This window comes from Mesoplodon mirus (assembly GCF_964341445.2).
Source record: "Mesoplodon mirus genome assembly, chromosome: 1".
NCBI classification, from domain to species: domain Eukaryota; kingdom Metazoa; phylum Chordata; class Mammalia; order Artiodactyla; family Ziphiidae; genus Mesoplodon; species Mesoplodon mirus.
The window spans coordinates 8405286-8417989 of NC_138976.1; the positions used below are offsets into that span (position 1 = coordinate 8405286).

Sequence of the window (12704 nt, forward strand, 5' to 3'; positions counted from 1 at the left end):
TATTCACATTTTGCAAATAAGGAAAGTAAGGTTTAGAGATGTTCTAATAATTTCAATTCAATTCAGTTCAAAAAGATTTTTGGCAATTGTTTCTTGGATATGACACAAAAAGCACAGCCAATGAAAGAAAAAAATACACAAATTCGACTACATCAAAATTTAAAACTTTTGTACACTAAAGGATGCTATCAACAAAGTGAAAAGGCAGCCCAAAGAATGGGAGAAATATTTGCAAATCATATATCCAATAACATATATAAAGAGCTCCTACAACTCAACAACCATAAAACAAATAATGTGATTAAAAAATAGGCACAGTACTTGAATACACAATTCTTTAAAGAAGATATACAGATGGATAATAAACATACAAAAAGATGCTCAATATATTAATTATTAGGGAAGTGCAAATCAAAAGCACAATTAGATACCACTTCACACCCATTAGGATAGCTATTAAAAAAAAAGAAAATAACCCAAATAACAAGTGTTGTTACAAATGTGGAAAAACTGGAACTTATGCATTGCTGGTGGGAAAGTAAAATATAGCCACTGCTGTGGAAAATGTTATGGTGGTTCTTCAAAAAATTAAACATATAATTACCATATGATCCAGCAATTCCACTTCTGGGTATATACTTCAAAAATTGAAAGCAGGGACTCAAACAAATATTTGTACACCAATATTCTTAGTGGCAGTATTCATAATAGCCAAAAGGTGGAAATAACCCAAACATCCACCAGTGGATGAATGGATAAAGAAAATGTGGTATAAACATACAATGGAATATTATTCAACCTTAAAAAGGAAGGAAATTCTGACACATGGTACAACATGGATGAGCCTTGAGGACACTGTGCTCAGTGAAATAAGCCAGACACAAAGGGAAATGTTGTTTGATTCCACTTATATGAGATTCCTAGAATGGTTAACAAGACATAAAGACAGAGAGGAGAATGGTGGTTGCCAGAGGCTGGGGGAGGGAGAAATGCAGATTTATTGATTAATGGGTACACAGTTTCAGTTTGGGAAGATGATAAAGTTCTGGAGATGGACAGGGGTGATGACTGCACAACACTGTGCTTAATGTAATTAATGCCACTGAACTGTACACTTAAAAGTGGTTAAAATTGTAAATTTTATGTTAAAATAAAAATAAGTAATTTTTGATGTATCAACTGATGAGTGGATAAACAAAATGTGGTAGGTATCTAAAAAATGGGAAATTATTCAGCAATAAAAAGAGATGAGATACAGATACAGGCTACAGCAGGGATGAAACTTGAAAACATGCTAAGTGCAAGAAACTAGTTACAAAAGACCACATATTATGCGATTTCATTTATATGAAGTGTCCAGAATAAGCAAATCAAGAGAGAAAGCAGATTGGTAGTTACCAGAGACTGGGCAGTGGTGGAGTGGGGAGTGATGGCTAAGAGGAGAGGGGTTTCTCTTTGGGGTAATAAAATATTCTAGAATTGATCTTGATGATAGTTGAATAACCTTGTGAACATACTGAAGTGGGCAAATTGTATGGTATATGAATAATATCTCAATAAAACTTATATATATATTTATTATTATTATTATTTTTAGATTAATTAATTTATTTTTATACAGCAGGTTCTCATTAGTTATCTATTTTATACATATTAGTGTATATATGTCAATCCCAATCTCGCAATTCATCCCACCACCGCCGCCCCTTCCCTGCTTTCTCCCCTTGGTGTCCGTGCGTTTGTTTTCTACATCTGTGTCTCTATTTTTGCCTTGCAAACTGGTTCATCTGTACCATTTTTCTAGATTCCACATATATGCATTAATATACAATATTTGTTTTTCTCTTTCTGACTTACTTCACTCTGTATGACAGTCTCTAGGTCCATCCACATCTCTACAAATGATCCAATTTCATTCCTTTTTATGGCTGAGTAATATTCCATTGAATATATGTACCACATCGTCTTTATCCATTAGTCTGTCGATGGGCATTTAGGTTGCTTCCATGGCTTTTATATATATATATATATGTATGTATATATATATATTTTTTTGCGGTACGCAGGCCTCTCACTGTTGTGGCCTCTCCTGTTGCGGAGCACAGGCTCCAGATGCACAGGCTCAGCGGCCATGGCTCACGGGCCCAGCTGCTCCGCGGCATGTGGGATCCTCCCAGACCGGGGCACGAACCCGTGTCCCCTGCATCGGCAGGCGGACTCTCAACCACTGCGCCACCAGGGAAGCCCTATATATTTTTTAAAAGTAATTATTGAGCTCCTAGTATATGCCAGGAACGAAGCAGACAAATCTCCCTGCCCTCATGGGGTGTACACTCTAGCAGGGGGCACAGAAATTACATAGTAAATATAACAAACAAGTGTACTAAATAATACACATAATGTTAGGCAGTAATACGTGCAGTGGAGGAAAGAGAGCCACGCAGGGGCCTGGGGGCACTGGGGGAGGGTGGGTTGCAGCTTTAAATTCAGCCAGGGGTTCAGTTTAACAGCTGATATTTGGGTAGATCTGAGGGCAGTGAGTGAGTCAGACAGAGTATACCTGGTAGGAGAGAGTTCTAGGAGAGTTCTAGGCAGAAAGAAGGGCAACGCAAAGACCATGACATGGGACAGTATCTGGTGACTCTGGGGAACAGGAAAGGAAGCCAATATGACTGGGAGGGAGGAAATAAGAAGAGCAGTGGGCGATGGGACCAGAGAAGGAACAGAGGTCACACAGGGCCTTGCGGGCCACTCTAAGGATCTGGCTTTGACTCTGAGTGAAGCAGGAGCCACTGTTTGGGAAGAGACTGATGTGCATTTTAAAGGATCCCTCTGGCTGGAGGACTGAGTAACAGTCTATCAGGGCACCAGGGTAAAAGCAGGGAGGCCAGAGAGGAAGCTACTGCAATAATCCAACAAGAGGTGATGGGGCTCAGAGCTGTGTGGTAACAGAAGGGTGAGGAGAGTTTGGGTGTCATCTGAAGGTCGAGCCAACAGGATTTCCTGACAAATTGAAAATGGGATGAGACAGAGAGGGGTCAAGAATGACTCCAGAGTCATTTTGCCCCAGAAACTGGAAGAACAGAAGAGCCATCAACAGAGATAAGAAAGACTGCAGGAGGAACAGGTCTGGAGGAGAGTCGGAGTTCAGCTTTGGAAAGACTAGGTGTGAGATGTCGAGCCCAGGGGAGGTGTCGAGAACGCTGCGTATCTGGTCTGGAGTTCCCGCGAGGGCTGGTTGGAGCTGTAAGTCTGAGTGTCAGTGGCATATAAAAGCTATTCAGAACCATAAGACTGGATGAGATCATAAAGGGACGAATGAGTGTAGAAAGAGAAGGGAGCCGAGAACCGAGCCCTGGGGCTGGCGGCACACATGGGGTGTCCAAGACCACAGAGCTGGCTCGTGGCAGAGCTAGGGCTTGGCCCAGATCCGGCTGATCACAGAGCCTGTGCTTTCACCTGGTCCTAGTGCTGCTGTCGGGGTCTGGAATGCTGGGAGACTGGACGTTAGCGGTGCAGACATCACGGGCCGTTAGGGAGAAGATGAGTCTCAGAGAGCCAAATAACGACACCCCCTCCCCTGCCCCCGTTGTGGTTTGGTCTGGTGATGGAGGAGAGAGATGAAGGAGTGAACTGTAATACCAGAACCTACAAAATCTTTGTGAAAGCTTGTTTCTTTACATCAGATTTGGGAACGTGGCTTGGACTGTTCCACTAGCATTCTAGATGCTAGGAAGTCAAAAAGCCACCAAGATTTTATGAGCCACATTGGCCTCTGACTTTTGACCATTACCCTAGGCCCCCAAGAAACCATGACAGGTTCAGAAGGAGGCTTGCAGTTAGTGGTCCTTCTCTGCTCTCCCACAATCAGGCACCAATAAGGTTCACTGTCACTGTGTATTTCTTTGACTCTTCCCACCTGCTTTATCTTCCTGGTAATAGAGACAAGTTTTCTACTTGTGATTTTCTTCAAATCTACTGGTGCTGGGCAAGTGGAGGACCCTAGCACTACCCATGGAGCTGGCCAGGATGTTGAGCACACCAGAGTCCATCTGGGGATATTTCAGTTCTCCTGGTAAGCGCGTTATGTCTTAATATGCTAACAGCCCCCTCAAAAAGATAAGATTAATGACTTAGGACTTCCCTGGTGGTGCAAGGCTTAAGAATCTGCTTGTTGGGGCTTCCCTGGTGGCGCAGTGGTTGAGAATCTGCCTGCCGATGCAGGGGACACGGGTTCGAGCCCTGGTCTGGGAAGATCCCACATGCCACGGAGCAACTGGGCCCGTGAGCCACAACTACTGAGCCTGCGCGTCCGGAGCCTGTGCGTCCAGAGCCTGTGCTCCGCAACAAGAGAGGCCGCGACAGTGAGAGGCCCGCGCATCGCGATGAAGAGTGGCCCCCACTTGCCACAACTAGAGAAAGCCCTCGCACGGAAACGAAGACCCAACACAGCCAAAAATAAATAAATAAATTAAAAAAAAAAAAAAAAGAATCTGCCTGCCAGTGCAGGGGACACGGGTTCGAGCCCTGGTCCGGGAAGGTCCCACATGCCGCGGAGCAACAAAGCCCATGCGCCACAACTACTGAGCCTGCACTCTAGAGCTTGCGAGCCACAACTACTGAGCCAGCATGCCACAACTACTGAAGCCCGTGCGCCTAGAGCCTGTGTTCCGCAACAAGAGAAGCCACCGCAACGAGAAGCCCGCGCACCGCAACGAACAGTAGCCCCGGCTCGCCGCAACTAGAGAAAGCCCATGCACAGCAACAAAGACCCAACGCAGCCAAAAACAAATTAAATTTAAAAAAAAAAGATTAAAGACTTGGGTTGGGTGAAGGTTGAACTGTCACATTGCTTCCTCCCGTCTCTGGCTAATGCCCTTATCTGTCACAGGACATGGGCAATGTTGGTGAATGTACAGGGCTGAAAATGTCGGACGGAGTTGGGGGAGGAGGAGGATCGTAAAATACTTCAGTGGAAGTTTTTCGCTATTATTGTTGAGATGTAAGAAGTCAACACAATTCATGACGATTGGGAAGGCCAGCTTGGTCTCTCTTCTCCACGTGATCCCAAGATCCTAAGAGCTTCAGCTCCTAAGAGGTAGAGACAGCCTGGAAGCACTAACACAGGTCACCTCAACCACACGAGGGAAGACGCCTTGCAGAAAGTAACTCTTAGCCACTTAAGCAGGTTTCCTGGGCTGAGGCACTTCCTGCTTCCACCTGTCCTTTACCAGCTAGCCTTCTAAAATCAGAACAAGCTTAAAACCTCCAATGGGTCTCCACTGCCTATAAGACAACTCACCAGCTCCTTATTCCAGGCCCCAAACCACCAGACAGAACGAGCTCTTCCTGACCTCCCCTCACCCACCACCATGTCCCCAAAGCACCGCTATGTCTAAAAACAACACCGCCATGTTTTAGACCAATGATCTGCATTGTGTCTTTCCCCCTCACCGAAGTCTTACTGAAATATGGATTATAAGTGTTCAGAAAAAAGCCCTTTTAGCCCATCACATACCCTCTCTAGGTTCATATTTTTCACAAATCTTTGCTGAACAACTGTCCATTCATGTTTGTGATATTTACTTATACAGATGCCTTCAGTGTGTAAAAAAAGGGACAAGAATCTAATAAAAAGGTAAATGGAACCCCCCAAATCCTTCAAAAACCAGCAGCATGTATCATTGTTACATCTAGATTTCATCAAACTGGCAAGTTTTCTCCTGGAAATGGCTAATCCCTGGGGTGGGTGAGGAGTGTTCTCAGATAGATTTTCCCCGACAGGGCACAGGCCATGTGGATGCTCAGTGTTAACCTCCTGCACTAACCTGAAGAAACACTTGCAACCATTCCTCAGGAAACATAGTGTTGCATCTTGGAAAAATCTCATTCTGACAAGACACAAGGCACATGGACAGAAGTCACAGAGAAAAGGCCACGTATATGCAAGATAGTCCCTCAGGAGTGTAGAAAACCACACTCACACAAAGGTACACACACACACACACGTCCACAGAGACGTGTACATGCACCACTGCCTCTGATCCTTTATTTCCTGATCAGTGAGGGTAGTTCTTCCTACGGCTTGTTGAAAGTTCAAATAAACAGACTGTAACAACATCCCCAAAATTGCCTGAAGTTCAGCTCATGTATTAACATCCATAGTCTCTAATTCTATGAAGTCATAGCTATGCTTTCTCCACACTGAGGTCACTGACTATTGAATGGTTTGCATGTTCACACGTACCTGCTGTTTGTTCTCTTTGGAATATGGCAACATGGTGGAAACATGAAACATGATCTCATGCCCTTGGTAGATGGTATAAACAGAACGAATCCCTGTGGTGTCATCTGTAAAATACAATATACATTTAGTGAGCACAGAGAATTCTGAGGCCATAAGGAAATAGTCTTTATTTGCAGGCTAGAGGAACACAGTACAGTTAGTACATCCCAAAGGTCCTATGATTATCCACCTGAGTGGAAGCAACAGTATGGATCCCCTCCAACTGATGCAAGGCTCCTGCCCACACGGGGGGACCTCTTCACCCCCCTCTAAGCTCGCTTGCTGTCTGATTCATGCCTTGCCTTGGAGCAGAGGAGACCATGAGAAGTCTGGGCTCAAAAGGAGAGTACGTTACAATTCCTTGCCTTCTAGTACTGCTGGTGTTCAGGACAAAATGAACACAAGATGACATACAAACAGCCATCATGTCCATGAAACAAAAGGAACTATATCCCTGGCAGCATTGTACAGTGATTCAGAGCATATGCTTTGGAGTTAGACTTGGATTCGAGTTCTCATTAGCTATGTTCCTTTTGACACGTTACCTTGCCTTCTCTGAGCCTCCGTTTCTTAATTTGAAAATGGGGACGAAAACAGTGTCTAACTCCTAGGATGTCTGTCAGATTACACTGGGAAAGGGCAGTGAGGATGACGGACTTGCAGGTTCTCCAGGAGGCACCACAGGCGCACAGAGCTTGTCAGGGGGGCAGGGGTGGGGGGGAGCTGAGGCCTGACAACTGGGACCGAATCCTTCATCCCTGCCTCTGCCAGTTAAGTTACTCACAGGGCAGCTCTCACAAATCGCCTAACCTTTCCGTATTCAGAATCTGTGACATGACTCCAATGTGGGCGAGATGGGGCCCCCAGAGGGTCAGGGTACCTGATGTGAAGCCTATCAAATTTAGGCCAAATGAGCCTCACGTCACCTGCCTGGCTTACATCAAGGACTGGCCGTGAAGAGCAAATAAAACGGTAGAAGTAAAAGTATAGGAAAAAAACTAGAAATGCTGTACAGTTATAAGATAGCGTACCCCACCTTGGGTACAAATTCAAATTCAGATGAGGCTGACTAACAAAAGTTATACAAATCACAGCAGAAGGGATCAGGAGGCAACCTTACTTTTGGTGTCCAGACCTCCACGGTAGCCTGTCCAGCCCTTGAGAGTGATTGTGTCACCCAGGAGATTTAAAAATTTCTGAAAAGCGTCACTTCCGATTTCTGTAAGAAGAGGTCAAATGTGAAGAAAGTACAGTGTCCACAAGTCCCCGTTTTCTAACTATGCAGTGAAATCACTTGAAAATTAACTAGGCTCTGCCGACATGTGCAGCAGGCGAACAGCATGAGAAATCGTGCTTCCCTCTTCTCGGAGACTGTACAGGAGGGTCACAGTTCCCAGAATCCGAGGAGAGGAAAACTACAGAATTAGACTAACCAACCTGAGCGCTGCCAGACCGGGGTCACAAGGGTCTAGTATTGCAAAATGAAAACATCATTACTGCTCCCATTGATAAGAAACAGGTCTTTAATATGAAAAGTGTGAAATAACAGGAAATAACCATTTTATAATTCTCTCAAGCATAAAAATCCCAGAGAAAAGTCGCCTCTTTGCTCCTGAGATTATGTAGAATGAAATTCTTCAAATCCCCATGTAATTTTCCAGTTAGACTGTATCCCTGGTGCCAGTAATTTGGTGACCAATAAATATTTGCCAGATGAAGGAAACTGGGCAACTTCTTTCCTATAATATTTACCCTGAAAGTTTACCCTTCAACTTCATAAAACTACTGGCTGTTTCTTTGCATTAAAAACTCCAACACAACAGGCAAGTTCAGCTGGGATCATCTAAATTGCAATGAGGCGGGGCGGGCTGTCTGTTAGAAGAAAGGAGACACTCACCGTTGCTGAACATGTCATCATCTGTGAGCTGCCCATCTTTGGCAAAAAGAACCCCAAACTTGAAATTCACAGAGCCCTTACAAGGAGACAACAAAAGGTGCTGAATTTAATTTTCTCATCAAAGCATACACAGTCATGAGATGTGCCAGTCGTTATTCAGGAACACTACAGTGACCGGAACAACTACTTGGTGGATTACTTCCTCCCCTCCATCTCAATTTTGACCAATATTAACAACAATCATTCCTTGATTTTTATAGCTTACAGAGGAAGCTGTGCTTTTCCGTGAGTTCATTTGAAATTTCATTACTAATAGCGTCTGCAGGATGCCAGGTCCATTCTGCAGCAAAACAGTGCTCAAAATAAATAGCCCACAGGAACTCACAGGACTGGCAACATCCTCTGATCAGCCCAGCAGCAGCAGTCTGGAACCTGGAGAGCTCAGTGTAATTCAGAATTTAACACAACAATCTGAGGCTGGTATCTCGTGGACTCTTTTAGAAATAGAAATGGAAACTGTAGGCAACGTATTCTAAAAGCTCAGTTGCCCCAATTCCTAAAGCTATTTAATCTCAAGAAGTCATAAAACAGATGTGGGGAGAAAAAGGCAATCAAGAAGTAGTTAGTACAAATGTTCAGTCTACTATCCTCAACTTTAAATGCTGGGTTAAAATCAGACTCTGTGGGAATGATAAATACCAAATGCAAGATAACAGCTTCCACAGGGAAGAGAGAGGAATGGGATCAGGGAGCTCAACTGTATTTTTTTTTTTTTCCGTACGCGGGCCTCTCACTGTTGTGGCCTCTCCCGTTGCGGAGCACAGGCTCCGGACGCGCAGGCTCAGCGGCCATGGCTCACGGGCCCAGCCGCTCCGCGGCATATGGGATCCTCCCAGACCGGGGCACGAACCCGTATCCCCTGCATTGGCAGGCGGACTCTCAACCACTGCGCCACCAGGGAGGCCCTCAACTGTATTTTTAATATATATTTTTTTTCTTAAATTGGGTAATAGGGTTATAGGTCTTCATTAAATTGTTGTCTATACATTTTTGTGTGCCTGAAGTATTTCATAATTTTAAAAAATCTGAGGTTGGAAAAGAATCAACCCTTGCAAGGCTGTTTGATGGGGGAATTCTCGGGGGTCAGTTAAGGGGCAAAGAACAAAGGTGATCAAAACATTGCCAGTGGGTCAGAGTGGGGGATCAAGGCAGAGTGCCTGAATTCAGGACAGCTGGATCTGGGAGAATTAAGACTGAAAATCCAAAGGTCTACGGCTGAACTTCTAAACATTCTTCTGCCCCCGATACACCTGAGGGACAGATGCATACTCATCAGTAGTAGTAATTCTCTACCTGGTGGTTTCCTCTACGGAGTGAGGAAGAGGGAGGCGGCTCCCAGGCTGCTCCCTCCACCCGGGGCTCCTCCACAGCTCCTTCTACAGAAGCTCTTGCCCACCATGCGGGTCTCAGCTCAAACGTCAATTTCCAGAGAGGCCTTCCCTGATCTCCCAACACACTCCCCGCATTGTTATTCACGGCAGCTTATTTATTTTCTTAATAACACTATTCACACTCTGTAATTCTTTTTATTGAGCTTGCATATTTGTCCGTTTCTACCACTAGAACTTAAGTCCTGTGAAGGAGGGAAGGTACACATCTTACTTTCCGTGGAATCTCCAGGACCCGCCACTGTGCTGGGTATATTGGAGAGGGTTAATAAATATTCACGGCATAATTGTGTAATAAATGAGAAAAGAAACACAAGTGGTCAGATACAACTTATTTTTCACAAGCTGCTTCCAAATGATCACCTCTTCATCACAAACCCGTTTTTGGTAAGTTTCTTAGGATTTTGTCACGGATTTCTGTCCACTTCAGGGCTCTATGCTTTTTTGTAGCTCTTCTTTCTCTCCTTTGGGACTATGACAGCAATCACATGTCTCTAAGACTCTGGCACCGCTTCCATTCTCAGAGGTCCCTTAACAGGCACCTACAGTAGTTTGGGGTCCGACAGATGACCCTCTTAGAAGAACAGTGCAGAGACCAAAGCAGTGGTCCTCAGACTTGACCAGGCATCAGCATCACCTGGAAGGCTTGTTAAAATAAAGATTGCTGGCCCCATTCCCAGGGTCTCCAGTTCCACAGGTCCGGGGTAGGGTCCAAGAATTTGTGTTTCTGATAAGTCCGCAGGTGACGATGATGCTGCCGGCCCAGGGACCCCACTTTGAGAACCACAGGACTAGAGGAACCAACCAGCAGATGGTCAGGAGGCCCAGGATCAGGTCCAGCTGAGCTGACAGCTAGCAAGCCAAGGGCAGAAAGACTGGGTCAGTGACCGGAGCGATGAGCCATGAGCCATGAACTAACAGCCTGTTAGAACCAGAAGGGACCCTATGGTCCACTGAATCCATAGCTTTCGTTTTACAGACAGGACAACTGAAGCCCAGGGAAGACGAGACTTGCCCAAGGCTGGTACTAAGTGGATGGCAGGACTGGGGCCGGAAGTCGGGTCTCCTGACTTTCGATCCAGTGCTCTTTCCAACGCAGTGGGAGAGTCTTCTCAGGATGGTTTTGAGTTGAGCGAAGCTAAGAGTTACAAGCAGAAATAGGACCCACTGCTGCCTGATCACTGGCTGAAGCTTTCAAAAGCTTTGTTGGGGCAGCTCTGTGACTGGCATCAGTACCCTTGCTGAGAGTACTCACACACTTCAGGGGGAGGCTCCAGAAAGACTGGTGTTGCAAGGCCTTGATAAGTACTTGAAATTCCTTACGGGGTCTCATTTTGGTCATTTTGTTTCCCGGGCTTCCCAAATGATGTCAATGAATAACAGAGTTTTCTCCTATCTCCAGAAATCAAGGCATCGCTGAACAGATGCATTATATTTTTTGAGGAGATAGTTTTTAGGAGCGGCTATTTGAGGAGGGCCTACCTGACCACCACGGGCCATATTTTAACGAAGTGTTGAACCTAACATCATCAGTGCTTCATGAGGCTGGCTGCTACTTGGGGGATGGGAGGGAGTACTCAAAGTCCCAAGACCATACCTGGGCCCCTGGAGGGAGGTGACTGGTGGAGGGAATCTGTGGGAACTGGTTTTCTCAGAACTTCAGTCCTGCTCAGACACTCACCATAGAGATAAGGTCATATTTGTAATGCCTACTTGTATGGGACTTTAAATTTTTAAGTTCTAAATTTCCTGAGACAAAACTCAACATGATTATAACCAACATATAGTCACATTCTTGGGAATTAGTAGTATGCTAGGAATTATATTTCTTCTGAAGAAAGTGAAGTATAAGGGGGAGACTAACGTCCCATTGATTCCAGAAGAATCTTTTGGAATCAAGAAATGATGTCCTGATTCAAAACTGGACGCCCCCGGTTCCTTGTTACTCTTATTTAGGCGATGTCCCCATATTTCTGTGATTCACATGTTCCTACACATCTGTCACCCTCTCCACGTGTGTTTACTTGGGAAGCCACGTTCTCTCCTGGCGGGGGCAGGGGGCGCTCTCTACACAGTGGACAAATAAAACTTGGGTTTCAGGACACCAAACAACACTTTACCAAATAGCTAACCTTTCAGACACATCACTAGTATTGTTTACTAATTTCTTCCCTGCCCGTCTTTGCAGCTGATTATCACTATAATTGGGTGGAATTGAGATAAAGTCAAGAAGCTGGCAGGATTAAAGAAGAGTGCACTGGCCACACAGCTCTCAGAGAAGCTCTGAAGGACGCTGACCACTGCTCACACCTCTTCAGGTACACCGTCATGAGTGCTCTTGTTGCTTCTAGCAAATACCCCCTTAGTAAGGAAAGAAAATTGAGAAATAAAGAGATTGGCTACTCCTTTTTCAAAATTTGGGAGATCCAGAGAAAAGTGTGAGAGGATATACACCAAACAGCAAACAGTGGTTCTTCAAGGGGGGGCGGAAGTGGCAAAGTGGGGGAGCTTTCATGTTTTCCATTGACAAATTTCTGTACTGTTCGTCACAACGGGCAGGTGCATGCACTCTTGGGTGTTCAATAAATATTTGTGAATTAGTGAGTAATTTTGAGACATAAAAACTATATATAGTATAATCCTAATTTTATATAAATATAACAAACATATATCAAAATGTGATACTATACCAATACTAGTTTTCTCCGTGATTGTAGGTGATATTTTCTTAATGCCTTTTGTGCATTTCTGTATTTTTCAAATGTTTGCCAGAAATGTGTATGACTTTTATTTTTTACCTTCTACAAACTACATGTGGAGTTCATGGATTCTTTAGCAAAAAGCATGATTCATACATGGTTAACATGTAGATTAAAACGCCCGCTCTCTGCCTCATCCCACCTTACACTTCCATGAACCTGCCCAAAGCAACTCCTGCCAACAGTCGGCGGTGAAACCTCTCAGCCTCCTTCTTCTCATTTACATCACCATGTTCAGGAATCAGCTGAGATGTCGTTGCCTCAGAGAAACCCTCCCTGTTTGGTTAACGTATAAAACCTACTCCTGACCCCAC

General features: G+C 44.7%; 1 protein-coding gene across 1 annotated transcript in view; it reads right to left on the bottom strand.

Annotated features, from left to right (window-relative positions):
• Positions 1–12704, bottom strand: part of GARNL3 (GTPase activating Rap/RanGAP domain like 3) — a 154317-nt gene that overhangs the window by 41614 nt on the left and 99999 nt on the right. Inside the window, exons 10-12 of the mRNA XM_082622306.1 lie at positions 8184–8259; positions 7407–7505; positions 6248–6351 (exon numbers count right to left, since the gene is read on the bottom strand). Coding sequence (XP_082478432.1) covers positions 6248–6351; positions 7407–7505; positions 8184–8259 — 279 coding nt within the window. The remainder of the gene's footprint in view (positions 1–6247; positions 6352–7406; positions 7506–8183; positions 8260–12704) is intronic.